Raw genomic sequence first — 17,666 nt, forward strand, 5'->3', positions numbered from 1 at the left:
CTAAAGGGGGAGGGTGAACAGCCAGTTGTCGTTGTGCACATAGGCACTAATGATATAGGTAAAAAAACGGGATGAGGTCCTACAAGCAGAGTTTAGGGAGTTAGGAGCCAAGTTAAAAAGTAGGACCTCAGAGGTAGTAATCTCAGGATTACTACCAGTGCCACGTGATAGTCAGAGTAAAAATGAAAGAATAGTCAGGATGAATGCGTGGCTTGAGAGATGGTGCAGGAAGGAGGGGTTCAGATTTTTGGGACATTGGGACCGGTCCTGGGGGAGGTGGGACGATTACAAATTGGACGGTCTACACCTGGGCCGGACTGGAACCAATGTCCTTGGAGGTGCTTTTGCTAACGCTGTTGGGGAGGGTTTAAACTAATGTGGCAGGGGGATGGGAACCAATTGAGGTCAGTTGACAGTAAGGAGGTAGTAACAAAAGCCTGTAAGGAACGAGATAATGAAGTCAGTGTGACTAAGGGGAAGAGCAGGCAGGGAGCAGATGATGAATATAAAGGGACTGGTGGTCTGAGGTGCATTTGTTTTAATGCAAGAAGTGTAGTAGGTAAGGCAGATTAATTTAGGGCTTGGATTAGTACCTGGGAGTATGATGTTATTGCTATTACTGAGACTTGGTTGAGGGAAGGGCATGATTGGCAACTAAATATCCCAGGATATCGATGCTTCAGGCGGGATAGAGAGGGAGGTAAAAGGGGTGGAGGAGTTGCATTACTGGTCAAAGAGGATATCACAGCTGTGCTGAAGGAGGGCACTATGGAGGACTCGAGCAGTGAGGCAATATGGACAGAACTCAGAAATAGGAAGGGTGCGGTAACAATGTTGGGGCTGTACTACAGGCCTCCCAACAGCGAGCGTGAGATAGAGGTACAAATATGTAAACAGATTATGGAAAGATGTAGGAGCAACAGGGTGGTGGTGATAGGAGATTTTAATTTTCCCAACATTGACTGGGATTCGCTTAGTGTTAGAGGTCCAGATGGAGCAGAATTTGTAAGGAGCATCCAGGAGGGTTTTCTAGAGCAGTATGTAAATAGTCCAACTCGGGAAGGGGCCATACTGGACCTGGTGTTGGGGAATGAGCCCGGCCAGGTTGTTGAAGTTTCAGTAGGGGACTACTTTGGGAATAGTGATCACAATTCCGTAAGCTTTAAAATACTCATGGACAAAGACGAGAGTGGTCCTAAAGGAAGAGTGCTAAATTGGGGGAAGGCCAACTATACCAAAATTCGGCAGGAGCTGGGAAATGTAGATTGGGAGCAGCTGTTTGAAGGTAAATCCACATGTGATATGTGGGAGGCTTTTAAAGAGAGGTTGATTAGCGTGCAGGAGAGACATGTTCCTGTGAAAATGAGGGATAGAAATGGCAAGATTAGGGAACCATGGATGACAGGTGAAATTGTGAGACTAGCTAAGAGGAAAAAGGAAGCATACATAAGGTCTAGGCGGCTGATGAAAGACGAAGCTTTGAAAGAATATCGGGAATGTAGGACCAATCTGAAACGAGGAATTAAGAGGGCTAAAAGGGGTCATGAAATATCTTTAGCAAACAGGGTTAAGGAAAATCCCAAAGCCTTTTATTCATATATAAGGAGAAAGAGGGTAACTAGAGAAAGGATTGGCCCACTAAAGGACAAAGGAGGAATGTTATGCTTGGACTCAGAGAAAATGGGTGAGATTCTAAACGAGTACTTTGCATCGGTATTCACCGAGGAGAGGGACATGACGGATGTTGAGGTTAGGAACAGATGTTTGATTACTCTAGGTCAAGTCGGCATAAGGAGGGAGGAAGTGTTGGGTATTCTAAAGGGCATTAAGGTGGACAAGTCCCCAGGTCCGGATGGGATCTATTCCAGGTTACTGAGGGAAGCGAGAGAGGAAATAGCTGTGGCCTTAACAGATATCTTTGCAGCATCCTTAAACACGGGTGAGGTCCCGGAGGACTGGAGAATTGCTAATGTTGTCCCCTTGTTTAAGAAGGGTAGCAGGGATAATCCAGGTAATTATAGACCGGTGAGCCTGACGTCAGTGGTAGGGAAGCTGCTGGAGAAGATACTGAGGGATAGGATCTATTCCCATTTGGAAGAAAATGGGCTCATCAGTGATAGGCAACATGGTTTTGTGCAGGGAAGGTCATGTCTTACCAACTTAATAGAATTCTTTGAGGAAGTGACAAAGTTGATTGATGAGGGAAGGGCTGTCGATGTCATATACATGGACTTCAGTAAGGCGTTTGATAAGGTTCCCCATGGCAGGCTGATGGAGAAAGTGAAGGCGCTTGGGGTCCAAGGTGTACTAGCTAGATGGATAAAGAACTGGCTGGGCAACAGGAGACAGAGAGTAGCAGTAGAAGGGAGTTTCTCAAAATGGAGACGTGTGACCAGTGGTGTTCCACAGGGATCCGTGCTGGGACCACTGTTGTTTGTGATATACATTAATGATTTGGAGGAAAGTATAGGTGGACTGATTAGCAAGTTTGCAGACACTAAGATTGGTGGAGTAGCAGATAGTGAAGGGGACTGTCAGAGAATACAGCAGAATATAGATAGATTGGAGAGTTGGGCAGAGAAATGGCAGATGGAGTTCAATCAGGGCAAATGCGAGGTGATGCATTTTGGAAGATCCAATTCAAGAGTGAACTATACAGTAAATGGAAAAGTCCTGGGGAAAATTGATGTCCAGAGAGATTTGGGTGTTCAGGTCCACTGTTCCCTGAAGGTGGCAACGCAGGTAAATAGAGTGGTCAAGAAGGCATACGGCATGCTTTCCTTCATCGGACGGGGCATTGAGTACAAGAGTTGGCAGGTCATGTTACAGTTGTATAGGACTTTGGTTCGGCCACATTTGGAATACTGCGTACAGTTCTGGTCGCCACATTATCAAAAGGATGTGGATGCTTTGGAGAGGGTGCAGAGGAGGTTCACCAGGATGTTGCCTGGTATGGAGGGCGCTAGCTATGAAGAGAGGTTGAGCAGATTAGGATTATTTTCATTAGAAAGACGGAGGTTGAGGGGGGACCTGATTGAGGTGTACAAAATCATGAGAGGTATAGACAGGGTGGATAGCAAGAGGCTTTTTCCCAGAGTGGGGGTTTCAATTACTAGAGGACACGAGTTCAAAGTGAAAGGGGAAAAGTTTAGGGGGGATATGCGTGGAAAGTTCTTTACGCAGAGGGTGGTGGGCACCTGGAACGCATTGCCAGCGGAGGTGGTAGATGCGGGCACGATGGAGTCTTTTAAGATGTATCTAGACAGATACATGAATGGGCAGGAAGAAAAGAGATACAGAACCTTAGAAAATAGGCGACATGTTTAGAGAGAGGATCTGGATCGGCGCAGGCTTGGAGGGCCGAAGGGCCTGTTTCCTGTGCTGTAATTATCTTTGTTCTTTGTCTTTGTTCTTTGTTCTTTGCCACTTATCAGCTCAAGCCTGGATATTGTCCAGGTCTTGCTGCATTTCTACATGGACTGCTTCAGTAGCTGAGGAGTCACGAATGGTGCTGAACTTTGTACAATCATCAGCGAACATCCCCACTTCTGACCTTATGATTGAAGGAAGGTCATTGATGAAGCAGCTGAAGATGGTTGGGCCTAGGATACTACCCTGAGGAACTCCTGCAGTGATGTCCTGGAGCTCAGATGATTGACCTCCAACAATCACAACCATCTTTCTTTGCGCTAGGTATGACTCCAACCAGCGGAGAGTTTTCCCCCTGATTCCCATTGACTCCAGTTTGTTGGGATTCCTTGATGCCATATTCTGTCAAATGCTGCCTTGATGTCAAGGGCAGTCAATCTGACCTCACCTCTGGAGTTCAGCTCTTTTGTCCATGTTTCAGCCAAGGCTGTAATGAGATTAGGAGCTGAGTGGCCCTGGCAGAAACCAAACTGAGTGTCAGTGAGCAAGTTACTGCTGAGCAAGTGCCGCTTGATAGCACTGTTGACGACACCTTCCATCACTTCAGTATTATTGCTGGAATGTGATCAGGGCCCATAGCCTTTGCAGTGTCCAGTGCCTTCAGTCATTTCTTGATATCATGTGGAGTGAATCGAATTAGCTGAAGACTGGTATCTGTGGTGTTGGGGCTTGAAGAAGAGGCCGAGATGGATCATCTACTCGGCACTTCTGGCTGAAGATTGTTGCAAATGCTTCAGCCTTATCTTTTGCACTGATGTGCTGGGCTCCCCCATCATTGAGGATGGGGATATTTGTGGAGCCAACTCCTCCAGTTAGTTGTTTAATTGTCCACCACCATTCACGGCTGGATGTGGCAGGACTGCAGAGCTTTGATCTAATCTGTTGGTTATGAGATCTCTTAGCTCTGTCTTTCGCATGCTGCTTACGCAGTTTGGCATGCAAGTAGTCCTGGGGTGTAGTTTCACCAGATTGACACCTCAGTTTGAGATATGCTTGGTGCTGCTCCTGGCACGTCCTCCTGCACTCTTCATTGAGCCAGGGTTGGTTCCCCTGGCTTGATGATGATGGTAGAGTAGGGGATATGCTGGGCCATGAGGTTACAGATTGTAGTTGAATACAATTCTGTTGCTGCTGATGGCCCACAGCGCCTCAAGAATTCCCAGTTTTGCTTGCTAGATCTGTTCGAAATCTATCCCAATTAGCACAGTGGTAGTGCCACACAACACGATAGAGGGTATCCTCAATGTGAAGACGGGGCTTTGTCTCCACGAGGACTGTGCAGTGGTCACTCCTACCAATACTGTCATGGACAGATGCTTCTGTGGCAGGACGAGGTCAAGTATATTTTTCCCTCTTGTTGGTTCTCTCACCACCTGCCGCATACCCAGTCTAGCAGATGTATCCTTTAGGACTCGGTCAGCAGTGGTGCTACTGAGCCACTCTTAGTGATGGACATTGAAGTCCCCCACCCAGAGTACATTCTGCGCCCTTGCCACTCTCAGTGCTTCCTCAAAGTGGTGTTCAACATGGAGCATGGAGATTTGATGCAGAGAAGTATGGAAGGAAGGAAGAATGAGGAGAGGCAATATAAACTAAATGGTAACATTTTAAAGGGGGTGCAGAATCAGAGAGGGGTAGGGGTTTATGTACACAAATCTTTGAAGAGAGCAGGACAAGTTGATAAAGTGTTAAAAAAGCATATTGGATCCTTGCTTTATAAACAAAGGCATAGAGTACAAAAGAAAGGTCGTCATGCAAAACCTTTATAAACCTTCATAAATTACTGGTTAGGCCTGAGCTAGAATATTACATTCAGTTCTGAGCATCACACTACAGGGAGGGCGGTCAAGACATTGGGAAGGGTGCGGAGGAAATTTACTAGAATAGTACCAGGAGTGAGGGACTTACATGGAAAGATTAGAGAACCTGGAATTGCTCTCATCTGAGCAGAGAAAATTAAGTGGAGATTTAATAGCGGTATTCAAAATTTTCAGGGGATTTGATAGATCACCTAGGGAGAACAGTTTCAACTGGCATAGGGTCGGTAATTAGAGGACACAGATTTAAGTCAATTGGTAAAAAAACAGAGGGACAATGGAGAGAATTTTCTTTTTACCCAGCAAGTTGTTATGATTTGGATTGCACTGCCTGAAAGGATGGTGGAAACATATTCTATCGTAACTTTCACAAGGGAAATGGGCAGAGAGAGAATGGGGGACAGAGAGAGAGAGGGAGAAAGGAGAGAGAGAGAAAGAGAGTAAGTGGGACAGAGAGAGAGAGAAAAAGGGAATGGGGGGAACAAAGAGAGAGACAGAGAGAGAAAGGGGGGCAGAGAGAGAGAGAAAAGGGGACAGAGAGCGAGAGGGATAGAGGGCAGAGAGAAAGGTGGCAGAGAGAGAGAGAGAGAGAAAGGGGGCAGAGAGAGAGAAAAGGGGCAGAGAGGAAAAGTGGGATAGAAAGAGAGGGAGAAAGGGGGCAGAGAGAGAGAAAAGGGGCAGAGAGGGAAAGTGGGATAGAAAGAGAGGGAGAAAGGGGACAGGGAGAGAGGGGGACAAAGAGAGAGAGAGAGAAAGGGAGACAGAGAGAGAGACGGGGGACAGAGAAAGAGACAGAGAGGGGGGGAACAGATAGAAAGAGAGAAAGGTACAGAAAGAGAGATCGAGAGAGAGGGACAGAGAGAGTGAGTGAGGAGGGGACAAAGAGAGGAAGAGGGAGGACAGAGGAGGGGACACAGAGAGGGTGGAACACAGAGAGGGGGCATACAAAGAGAGCAAGAGAGAGACAGAGAACGATGGAGTGAGAGTGATCAAGATCACTCCTGACAGATGGACATCTATCCGGAATACTCTGCATTGCTATGACAAGTGTGCGGGCAAACATTGACTACTTGTACAAGCAAAAAAATTGCCAGGTATCTCATTAAATCAGTCCAACATAGTGACGAGAAAATAAGTCAATAAATTAATCTTCTCATTTAAAGCTTCTTCGTAAAAATTAACAAATGTTGTTATTTTGAAAAATAGTAAAATACATTTTTAATGCCTTTATATTTCTGAAATTGTCTCACCCTATGTAAGACAAAAATTGTAATGTGGCCGCCCAGGTGAAAAGGTTGGACAACCCTGATCTACAAGATGCACTGTAGCAACTCATCAAGGCTCCTTCAACAGCACCTTCTAAATCTGCAACTTCCACCACCTGCAAGTTCCCCTCCAAGCCACACACCATCCTGACTTGGAACTATATCGCTGTTCCTTCACTGTCACTGGATCAAAATCCTAACAGCACTGTTGGTGTATCAACACCACACGGACTGCAGTGGCTCAAGAAGGTGGTTCACCACCACCTTCTCAAGGGAAATTAGGGATGGGCAATAATTGCTGGCCTTGCCAGTGATGCCCATATCCTGTGAATAAATTTTAAAAAGTACTGAATGGGTGTGCACTGAGATGCTGGGTGCATTGGTTGGTCTGTCAGACAACCTTCTGTCACTGTCAAGGCGCATTGAGGCTCCAACTTGGCAGAAGGAATGGTGCAGAGCTTGCCCTCTCTGCAGACTCTGCTCCATCTCCCCATCATCCTGCAGACCCAGAGGCACTGCCACTGATGCCCCCACACTTCTCATAGCCTCTGTGTGGACAGGTCACCTACTCCTCTGCCATCCTGTGAGGATGCAGCAACACTCTTTAGCAAATCCAGGAACAGTTCAGCGTACTTTCAGACACTTTGCAGTAGAAAAAGTTCCAAAAATGTAACTTCCCTGCAATCAGGGTGCCTGGCCTACAGCAGGGCCTATCTTGCTGTTTCAAGTTCTTTTTAATGAGTAGACAGAGCAGGCATTGTCTGCACATCCATTGCTCAAATTTGCAACCCTGGCATCACATCAGCAGTTTGGGCAGTGTGATGTCATGATCACACCAATCAAATTGTTCGGAGAACACTCCACAGGCCGTGCAGGTAGCAGCCAGAGGTGCAGCCTGCCCCCAGGAAATAAAGGTGGGCGTCTATAGCACCACTAGACGCTAAATCCAGAGCTGCTTGACTGAATTTCCTGTCATAGTTGCAGATTTTGGGGGAATTAAGGTAGTAGCTATAAGGAAGTAATTCTCCACTATTTATTGCCCCAAATATGCCCTAAAATAAAAACCTGCCTCCCCCTCCTCCAAAGTCCAATTGTAATGTCCCTAATGCTGTGCTGGGTGAGGCCAAGATAGGGGTTAAACCAGCAACTTTATTTTTCTGACGCTACCCACAGAAAGTGATGTATTTATCCATTAAGGTATCAGGAGCGTGCTTACAATATTTTAAAGCATAATGTTCAAGAACAAAATCCTCTGTGAGTATTACCAAGTCCAAAAAAAAGCTTTGGAGAAAGATAGGCCGGAATGTAATGCCCCCTCCCCCCCGCAAAGAGCAGGATGATGGTGGGGGGGTGCTGAGGTACGTAAAATTGAGTGTGAGACTCGGGGGGCCCTTCCACACCCACTCCCACTTCCGCCGCCATTTTATGCAGGCCAATCAAGCCCTTAAGTGGCCAGTTAACGTGGGATTTTACCGTTGGCAAGCGGTTGGCCCAGGCCCAAGAAAAGCCACCTGTTAAAGGTAGGCGGCTTTCTGATGTCCTGGGTGTGGGGGCCTCCTGATTAGGCACCCTGTGCCCGATGGAGGGCCCCCCCCCAATGCCCCAACCGCCCCCAACACCCATCATGCCCCCCATTCCCCCAGTCAACCACCTGTGCCTCTCCAGGGCCTGTTCACCCCCAGCAAGGCCCCAAACACTTACCTTTTCCCGGGGCCATCATTCGTCTGCTTCTCAATGCTGGGTTGCAGTCCCAGCAGTGGCCACCACTTCCAGTGGAGCTGCTGGACTAAGAGCTGCCAGCCCCCTGACTGGCCAGCAGCTCCATTAGGTGGGAGTTCCTGCCTCAATGAGGTGGAAGTCCAGCCTCAGACCAATTAAGGGCCTGGGGACTGTAAAATGCTGTCTGGATCCCCAGGCTAGGCAGAGGCAGGATCGCCATCGACTTTTCGGTCAGTGGACAACTCCCGTCCAACGAGGGTAATATTCCAGCCATAGTTAAAGATCAATGTATTTCAAAAGACTGATGTTTTTACTTTCCATCTCTATAGCTGTTTATGCTTCATTTTTGAAAAATAAGGTTTTTCATTTCATTCTTATGCTGAAATCATAAAATAGCCCAGAAGATGTTGAATACTTTAAGGCCACCGGATATGGTAAATGTGGAAACATAGCTCATGATCGAAGAGATAACTGATTTCCTTTTGTGGTTGAAAAGTCTGTTTTGTCATCTGTACTGGCTAGTAGTTCCCCATAGATGTGTACACATTTACATATTCTGAAGCTGTCAGAATCAGCACAAGCAAATTTAGGGTGATTTTCTGTCTCACTGCAGCTCACCTAAAGGTAAGTGATTTGCTCATTTAGAATTTTTTGTGGCTGTAAGAAGAGTGATCATGTTCTGTAAGTACAGCCAGAGAGAAAAACTATTAGTACATTAATGGAGTAATAAAGAGTCAGGAGATTTGTTCTTGCTTGTAGAGTTTCCATCTTATTTTAATTCTAAAAGGTATCCTCACAATAACAATTGTCAGATTTTCAGGAACAAACTTGTAAATATTGAATACTATCAAAAGATTTCATCATGAAGGCTATTTTCCAAACTCAATTTATTAAGTTATTAGATAAGTACAACAGTCAAGCCAATATTGATCATTCAGGATAAAAAGACAGTTTGTTCTTAGAGATATATTACGAGGTTTTATTTGTACAATTCAGTGGTGTGCTGGAACACCAGAAGATTCACAAGGAGGTTGTGTTTCCTTAACAATGAGTAGCTTATGGCCAATCAATTTAATTGTAGTTTATAAGGGTACATTTTGCAAGACACTGCTGCCAGTGCAGCACTTCATTCAGCAGCAGTGTAGATGAGAGACTCAGATACAAAGGTGAGCATACTCCCCTTGACTTTCCAGTGATTAATTTACTTGAGAGAACCGTGAATTGGGCTAACATTTTCCTATGCCTGATCCCATCCCACCCTACCTCTGCAACCTTTTCCAGGCATACATTATAACTTTTACCCTCTGCTCTTATGACGCTGGTCTTTTGTGTGTTCCTCTTCCCGCCACTACATCTGTGGCAGATCTTTCAGCAATTGTGTCCCATTGCTCTGAACCTTCCTTCCAAAGGCTTACCAAATCTCTCCCCACTTTCAAAAGGCTCCTGAAAATCTTTCTCTTCTGCACCTCCTTTGCTAACCACATCTAACCTTCCTCCCAAACTTTTGCTTGGTGTCCAGTACCTATTTGTAAAGTGCCTTGGGATTTTTCACAATGTTACGGGTGCTACACCCGGGCAAGTTGTTGTTCAATGGGAATCTATGAGCAAATGCATAAATTTAAAGGTATTTGATCATTGTTACAGAGTAATCATAGAAGGTATTCAATAAATGGGAGACTGCCATAACAAGGCTATTCATGTACTAGAGTCATCTTATGGATATTTGTCTTTTTTGGATAATATGAATGTGCATCTTCAAAAATACAGTCAAATTTTAAAGAGAACTCAAAAAGGGATTGCAATGATGTTCTGGAACTTTGGTTTCTAAATTCTGAAAAGTCAATACAAAGCAGAGCCTGTATTCATAAACAAAAATTAGATGACGAAGGAACCATTTTAACATTTAAGATACAAAGAATGTTAATGCAGGCAAGTTATAGAACTTGAACACAGGATTAGATAATTCGCTCAAAATTAAAACATTTCAAGCAAGCTTTATGAGGAGTCCAGTTATGAAGTAAATTCCTGGCTGAAACAAGGATAACATTTCTGAAAAGTAATTAAACCAATATTAAGTTTCCAACTGGATTGCAAATATAAGTATAAAATCTGGTTGAAATGATCGAAAGCTTAATGGAGCATAACGGATGTCATGGGCAAAGAAAAATTTTCAACATTGTCCTCAAGAGGTGAAATGGGTTCATTGCAATTTGCGATAGATCTGGTGAGGCCTTGCAAGCAGCAGGCATGGGTTGCCTGCCAGTTATCTGAATCTCCCGCACCTCATTCACAATGTGCCCAATTTTGCAACCCATAATTTAGGAGTGAAAATTAAAGCCTCGCTAAAATATGAGAATTTACCCACAGCAACACAGCATGAGTTCACCTATGACAACGTGGTGTATTTGGGAGCATACCTGCTGAATCAGATCTCTTAAAGGAAGGAGGTTATTGTGGGACAAAAGCCACTTCAGAGTCAGGAGTGAGCAGAACTTAGAGAAATCTTAATTACCTGCATGCAGGGCAGAGCCTTCAACATGACAAAGTCTCTCAAACAAGTAAAATAAAAGCAAAATACTGTGGATGCTGGAAATCTGAAATAGAAACAGAAAATGCTGGAAATACTCAGCAGCTCCGACAGCATCTGAGAGAGAAGCAGAGTTAATGGCCGGGATTTCACGTTAGGTAGACAGGAGCCCGCCACTGACTGAAAAGTCGGTGGCGAACCTGCTTCTGCCTCGCCTGGGGATCTGACCCGCATTTTACGGGTCCCCATGCTTTAATTGCTCCGAGGCGGGACTTCCACCAGCTTGAGGGAGCCCAGCCGATCGCAGAAGAAGACATGGAGCGGGAATCCAGGTAAGTTTTGGTTGCCTCACCAGGGGTAATCGGTTGGGCCCCGGCGAGGCAAGGGTGGTCGTTTGGGGTGAAGGAGGGCGTGTTGGGTCTTGGGAGTGATTGGGGGGAGCGGGGGCAGCTCTCCACTGGGCAACTTGTGCCCGATGAGCAGGTCGCCAACCCCCCCTCCCCGAGACAATCAGAAGCAGCCTGCTTTTCCCAGGCGGCTTTTCCCGGCTCCAGGATGCCCGCTTGGCATGCATAAAATCCATGTTGGGGGGCAGGGGTGGCGAAGGACCTTAAGTGGCCGTTAAGTGGCCACTTAAGGGTCTTGATTAGCCTGAGGTAGGTGGGCCGTTTTTTGCCCTCCCCACCCCCGCCCTACGTAAAGGGGGGGGGGGGGCAGAGTCAGGATCAGGTCAGGAATGCCTCCCAGAGCCTCCCACTCCATTTTACACCACTCCCGCCCCACCCCCCCCATGCCACCATCCAGCTCGTTGGGATGGCATAAAATTCCGGCCAATGTTTCAAGTCTGTGACCTTTCATCAGAACAGATTTGATTGTTATATATATTATTTATTCAATTATTACCAGACAATAGGTTTTCCCTCTACGCTTAGGCAGAGGTCCTGTAAAATCAATGTGTAGATTTTCCCATGCACCTCTTGTTCTAAGTTGGTTTCCCATATGGACCTTTATGACTTTCTTAACCAATCAAGGATAATTCTTTAATAATAAAAACAAGAAATGCTGGAAATACTCAGCAGGTCTGGAGAGAGAAGCAAAGTTAACATTTTGGGTCAGTACCCTTCATCAGAATAATAAGGATAATTCTTTGGCTGTTGCTAACCTTTTCAATTTAGGTAATACGCCTTTGTGTTGGCTGCTTTATCTCAATGCTTTTACATTTCCTGGTCCTTTATCTCATTGTTGGACAAATCTACATCTTGTTTTCACAAAGCTGTTTTCACTGTTTGCTCTCACCCTTTTACTGCAAGTAAGCATTTTAAAACTTGATGTAATCTACCTTGACATCTTGTCCATATTGTGCCCTATTCCCTATGTTTTCCCACTTTACCATACTACAAAGATGGGTTCGAATGAAGCTAAATGTTAGTTTATAATAGCTAGATTTTAACAGATAGTATTCTGATTTGTACCTTTTTAGTAACCTAATGATCTTACAGTTCCCTGATTGAGGAGAAGATATCCTTATTGACTCCCCATTAACTATTTTCGAGAAAAGTCGCGAGCTCTAAGCTTCGTTTCTTGTAACGCATTTGTTGCACAGGGCACCTCAAAAAGCAAAGCATGCAGAAACCTACTACTAATACCATGGCCTGTGTTAGTATCATAAACATGGACAGAGTCCAGAGCCATGGGTGTTGTTCTACATTATATATAGTCTCCTACCACTGGGGTTCACCGAGCCGTTGTCATAGAGTTAGAGAGTTATACAGCACCGAAAAAGGCCCTTCAGCCCATCGTGTCTGTGCCAGCCATCAAGCACCTAACTATTCTAATCCCATTTTCCAGCACTTGGCCCGTAGCCTTGTATGCTATGACGTTTCAAATGATCATCTGAATACTTCTTAAATGTTGTGACGGTTCCTGCCTTTACCACCCCTTCAGGCAGTGCGTTCCAGATTCCAACCACCCTCTGGGTGAAATTTTATTTCCTCAAATCCTCTCTAAACCTCCTTCCCTTACCTTAAATTTATGCCCCCTGGTTATTGACCCCTCCGTTAAGGGAAAAAGTATCTTCCTATCTAACCTATCAATGCCCCTCATAATTTTGTATACTTCAATCATGTCCCCCCTCAGCCTTCTCTGCTCTAAGGAAAACAACGCTAGCCTTTTCAGTCTCTCTTCATAGCTGAAATGATCCAGCCCAAGCAACATCCTGGTGAATCTCCTCTGCACCCTCTCCAGTGCAATCACATCCTTCCTATAGTGTGGTGCCCAGAACTGTACACAGTACTCCTGCTGTGGCCTAACTAGCATTTTATATTGTATTGTATTGCCTGCATCCTACGGTCATTGTTCTGCATCATTTTTACTAAGTGTTTCTGTGAGGATCTGGTAGATAATTCTCGCTAAGTATTATTTTCCAAGCCCTTCAGCTGTGTCTCTGAACTTTAATTTTACTCCCTTTGACTATTACCAATGTGTTTAATTTATTCTGATTATTGTAAAGTCATTTTCTCTGTTGAGTATGTGTCAATGCCGTGATAATTTAAAATGTTGTCTCACTCTAAAGGCCACATTAACCATTTCATGCCATGCTGTTTCTCAAGTTACTACACATGACTGAGACCCTTTCTTCAGTGCATTTCACCATGCATTTTGCTTGTTAACTGCTTCATATGTTTCATATCACATCTGCACTCTTATACCAGCCTCCCATAATTATGCCATGCATTTTCGACTCTCAAATGATCTTATCACAAGATCAAAAAAGGGGGGCGTGTGGTGTCTCTCTGAGATCTTTGCTTATCTCCCCCTGCATGGACCTGATGTCTCAGGTGGTCAGACTATCAAATGTGGTTCTCTTTTTTTGTAGACAAGGACACAAATTTCTCCAAAAGAAAGCTGTCGAATTACCAGTCTTATCTATACATTCCTGACTTTCACTGGAAAGTTCTGGACATCTTGGAAATTCTACACCATATTAATTTAATGGTTTGAATTCTAATTTCACCATTGTTTGTCCCCAAAATTCCTTTATTAGCTCTTGCATCAGTCAGATCTAACTTGCAATTCCCATTAATTATAATTCTATTTCATCCATGAGCCCTGGAGAAACTTTACAGTCCAATATTTATAATATCTTTTAAACAGAGATCAAACATTTCCATTTCATTCCAGGCATTACCATATTTTGTTTGTTTGTTCTTTATCTTCGATGACATTTTAGTTTCTTAAAAGTAACTTCAAGTCAGTCAACCTGAATAATTTAAAACTTAATTCAGCCCATCGCTTATTAACTGCACACAGAACTGAATAACATGTGCTTTTTTAAAAGAAAAAGTAAATTACATCATTTTTCATGTTCTTTCTTCAGGTGCCTTTTTAAATGACTGTAACAAATCCAAAAAACTAAAGAAAAAGTTATTTATCATTCTTACAAAAAAAAATTAACACCAGCCTCTTAAACAAACTTTAAACAGGCAAAATCTTTCCCGTAAATTCTTTATTTATCCTTTCTCTCCCTTAAACCAATTTCCAATTCCTGACATTTGCTACTTAAAAACTATCAGTAAAGCATATCATCAATTTAAACCGCAAAAAGACAATAGCAAATTTTAAAGCATAGTGTTTTAAAACTTCAAATTGGATTTCTGCCGGGCACCTTCAAGCCTTCAAGGCTGAAGCTTATCTCTTGCAAAATTGTTCATTGTCTTTTCACTGTTGCAAAACCAAATTTTGAAACAAGAATAAAACATAATATCATTTAAAATGATATAATTTAAAATGTAATTCAGTTTTTATGCCTTATTTCTGGGTGCACAATCTTGAATTTTTTGGTTTTGTTCATTGCTACTATTCTTGCATACTGCTGGTTTTGATATGAAAAGTATTTATCGCAATTGTACTCAAAATGAATGCATATTTAGAGGAAATCGTTTACAGCCTTGGTGTCCAATTTGATCCTGAGCTGATCTTCTGACTCCATAGCCGCTCCATCATCAAGACTGCCTAATTCTACCCCTTACCTGACCCATCTGCCCCTGTCTCAGCTAAAATGCTGCTGAAACACTTATCCATGCCTGTGTTACCTCTAGACTACATTATTCCAATGCTTTCCTGGCTGGCCTCCTACCCTGCACCCTCTGTAACTTCAGCTCATCCAAAACTCTGTTTCCCATATCCTAACTTGCACCAAGTCCCATTCAGTCATCACCTCGCTCGCTGCCTGAATTTTAAAATTCTCATCCTTATTTTCAAATTCCTCCATGTCCTCGCCCCTCTAAATTTCTGTAACCTCCTACAGCCCTACAGCCCTCCAAGATCTCGACACTCCTATAACTCTGGCCTATTGTGCATCTCTGATTTTCTTTGATCAACAACTGGTGACCATGCTGCCGAGGTCCAAATCTCCAGAATTTTCTCCCTAAATATTTCCACCTCTTTACCTCTCTCTCCTCCTTAAGACACTCCTTAAAATATCACCTGTCCTAATATTTCTTTAATTGGCTCAGTGTCAAATATTATTTGAAAACACTCGTGTGAAAGGCCTTGGGATGTTTTACTATATTAAAGTCACTTTATAAATGCAATTTGTTATTCTTGATGTTGTGATGAGTAAGCTGATTTTGTTGGTTACAGCAGAGCAATCACACAGCCCAATGGCCAGATATAGTTTCAGATCAGGATCTGCCACTGCTAGAAATTTCAAATTGTCTCTGTGATGAGAAAGATGGCAAGCGGTGGCACAGCAAATCTCTGCAGGGAAAAAAAAATCTTCATTTCATACAATTTGAGGTTAAATTTCTGCTGGGTTTCTCCAGATCTTCTACTGTAACTTTGACAGAGAATTAGCAGAAACTCCAGAGAAATGGTGTAATGGACTTATCTCTGAAGTTTCCGGAATCTTCTGCTGAGGTTACAGAAGAAGATTAGCAGAAACCCTATGAAAATTCTTTGTGTTTCTGCAATACATTGTATAATTAAGATTTTAAAAAAAATAAAAATGAAATAATGGGAAAGATCTTTTGGATATATATTACTGACCAGGACTTGGGTATATAGGACAAATTTCAAAGTTTTCAAAGGTAGCAGGATAAGTTGATAAGGCTCTTAAAAAGCATAAGGGATCCTTGATTTTATAAATAGGGATATGGGCCGGAATTATACGCTGCCCCAGCGGGTCGGTTGGTGGCGTGGGGGCAGCGTAAAATTGAGTGGCAGGCTCCGGGAGGCCTACCCGCCCCGATTCCGCCTCCGAGCAAGTTTACGGAGGTCAGGCGGGGGGGCGGAAGTGCGAAATGGCCCGCCCGCCCGAAGTCAATCAAGACCCTTAAGTGGCCACTTAACGGCCACGTAAGGGCCTTCGCCCGCCTCCATGGGTATTTTACCCAGAGCAAGCGGGTGTGCCGGGGATGTGAAAGGCTGTCCAGCAATAGCTGCTGGCTTTTCCACACCCTGGGGGGGTGGGGGGAGCATGGTAGTCAGGCACAGGGTGCCCGATTGAGGGCTGCCCCCACCCCCCCACCATCCAAGACGGGAATCGGTCATACCCTGGTGAGGCTAGGGTGGTCGTTTGGGAGGAGGGGCCGTCATGGATCCCGGGTTGGGTTGGGAGGCGGGACCGGCCCTCAATTGGGCACCCTGTGCCCGATTACCAGGCCCCCCGGGGTGTAGAAAGGTCGGCAGCTATAGCTGGGTGGCCTTTCACATCCCTGGCACACCCGCTTGCCACGGGTAAAATACCCATGGAGGCGGGCGACGGCCCTTAAATGGCCATTAAGTGGCCACTTAAGGGTCTTGATTGGCCTCAGGCGGTCAGGTCATTTCTCACCCCCCCCCCCCCCCACCCCCCTGCTGAACCTCCGTAAACTTGGTTGGAGGTGAAATCGGGGCGGTTAGGCCTCCCGGAGCCCGCCGCTCAATTGTACGCTGCCCCCATGCCACCATCCGACCCACTGGGGCGGCGTAACATTCCGGCCAATGTTTCAGGTCTGTGATCCTACATCAGAACTGGCAAAGGTTAGAAATGAAATAGGTTTTAAGCAAGTAAAGCAGATTGGGGCTGAAGGGAAAGAGAACAAAAGGGCCGGTGAGTTTAACTGACAAGGAGGTCAGGGGGCAAAGGCAAAGAGAGTGTAGTAATGGTGTGCTGAAAGACAAAGCATTAGTGCAGAGAGAGTGCTAATGACAGAATAATGAACAGCCCGAGCCAAAATTACGAACACGAAAAACCCAGTTTAAGGCAGGCACATGGTTAAAAAAAATGATAAAACAAAATAAAATAAAATAATAATAAAAAAGAGCCAGTCATGCTCTGAAATTATTGAACTCAATGTTCAGTCCAGAAGGCTGTAGAGTGCCTAATTGGAAAATGAGGTGCTGTTTCTCAAACTTGCATTGATGTTCACCACAGCCTTCTGGACAGGGTAAGTGAGTGGGCAAAAATTTGGCAAATGGAGTATAATGTGCTAACTGTGAAATCGTCCATTTTGGCAGGAAGAAGAAAAAGGAAGGCTGTTATCTAAATAGTAAAAGATTGCAGAGCATTGAGATGCAGAGGGATCTGGGTGTACTGGTGCATGAATCACAAAAATTAGTATGCAGATTCAGCAAGTAATTAGGAAAGCTAATAGAATGTTATCATTTATTGTGAGGGGATTTGAATACAAAAGTAGGGAGGTTATGCTTCAGTTATACAGGGCATTTGTGAGACCACATCTGGAGTACTGCGTACAGTATTGGTTTCCTTATTTAAGGAAGGATGTAAATGCGTTGGAAGCAGTTCAGAGAAGGTTTACTACACTAAAACCTGGAATGGGTGGGTTGTCTTATGAGGAAAGGTTGGACAGGCTAGGCTTGTATCCACCGGAGTTTAGAAGAGTAAGAGGCAACTTGATTGAAACATAT

At 44.4% G+C, this 17,666-nt stretch overlaps 1 protein-coding gene across 1 annotated transcript in view; it reads left to right on the top strand.

Annotated features, from left to right (window-relative positions):
- The first annotated feature begins 8,634 nt into the window (after positions 1-8,634).
- The window catches only part of LOC137359100 (uncharacterized), a 38,468-nt gene continuing 29,436 nt past the window's right edge, over positions 8,635-17,666 (top strand). The window contains exons 1-2 of the mRNA XM_068025414.1: positions 8,635-8,664; positions 8,756-8,854. Coding sequence (XP_067881515.1) covers positions 8,635-8,664; positions 8,756-8,854 — 129 coding nt within the window. The remainder of the gene's footprint in view (positions 8,665-8,755; positions 8,855-17,666) is intronic.

Source organism: Heterodontus francisci, chromosome 1 (genome assembly GCF_036365525.1).
Source record: "Heterodontus francisci isolate sHetFra1 chromosome 1, sHetFra1.hap1, whole genome shotgun sequence".
Lineage (NCBI taxonomy): Eukaryota > Metazoa > Chordata > Chondrichthyes > Heterodontiformes > Heterodontidae > Heterodontus > Heterodontus francisci.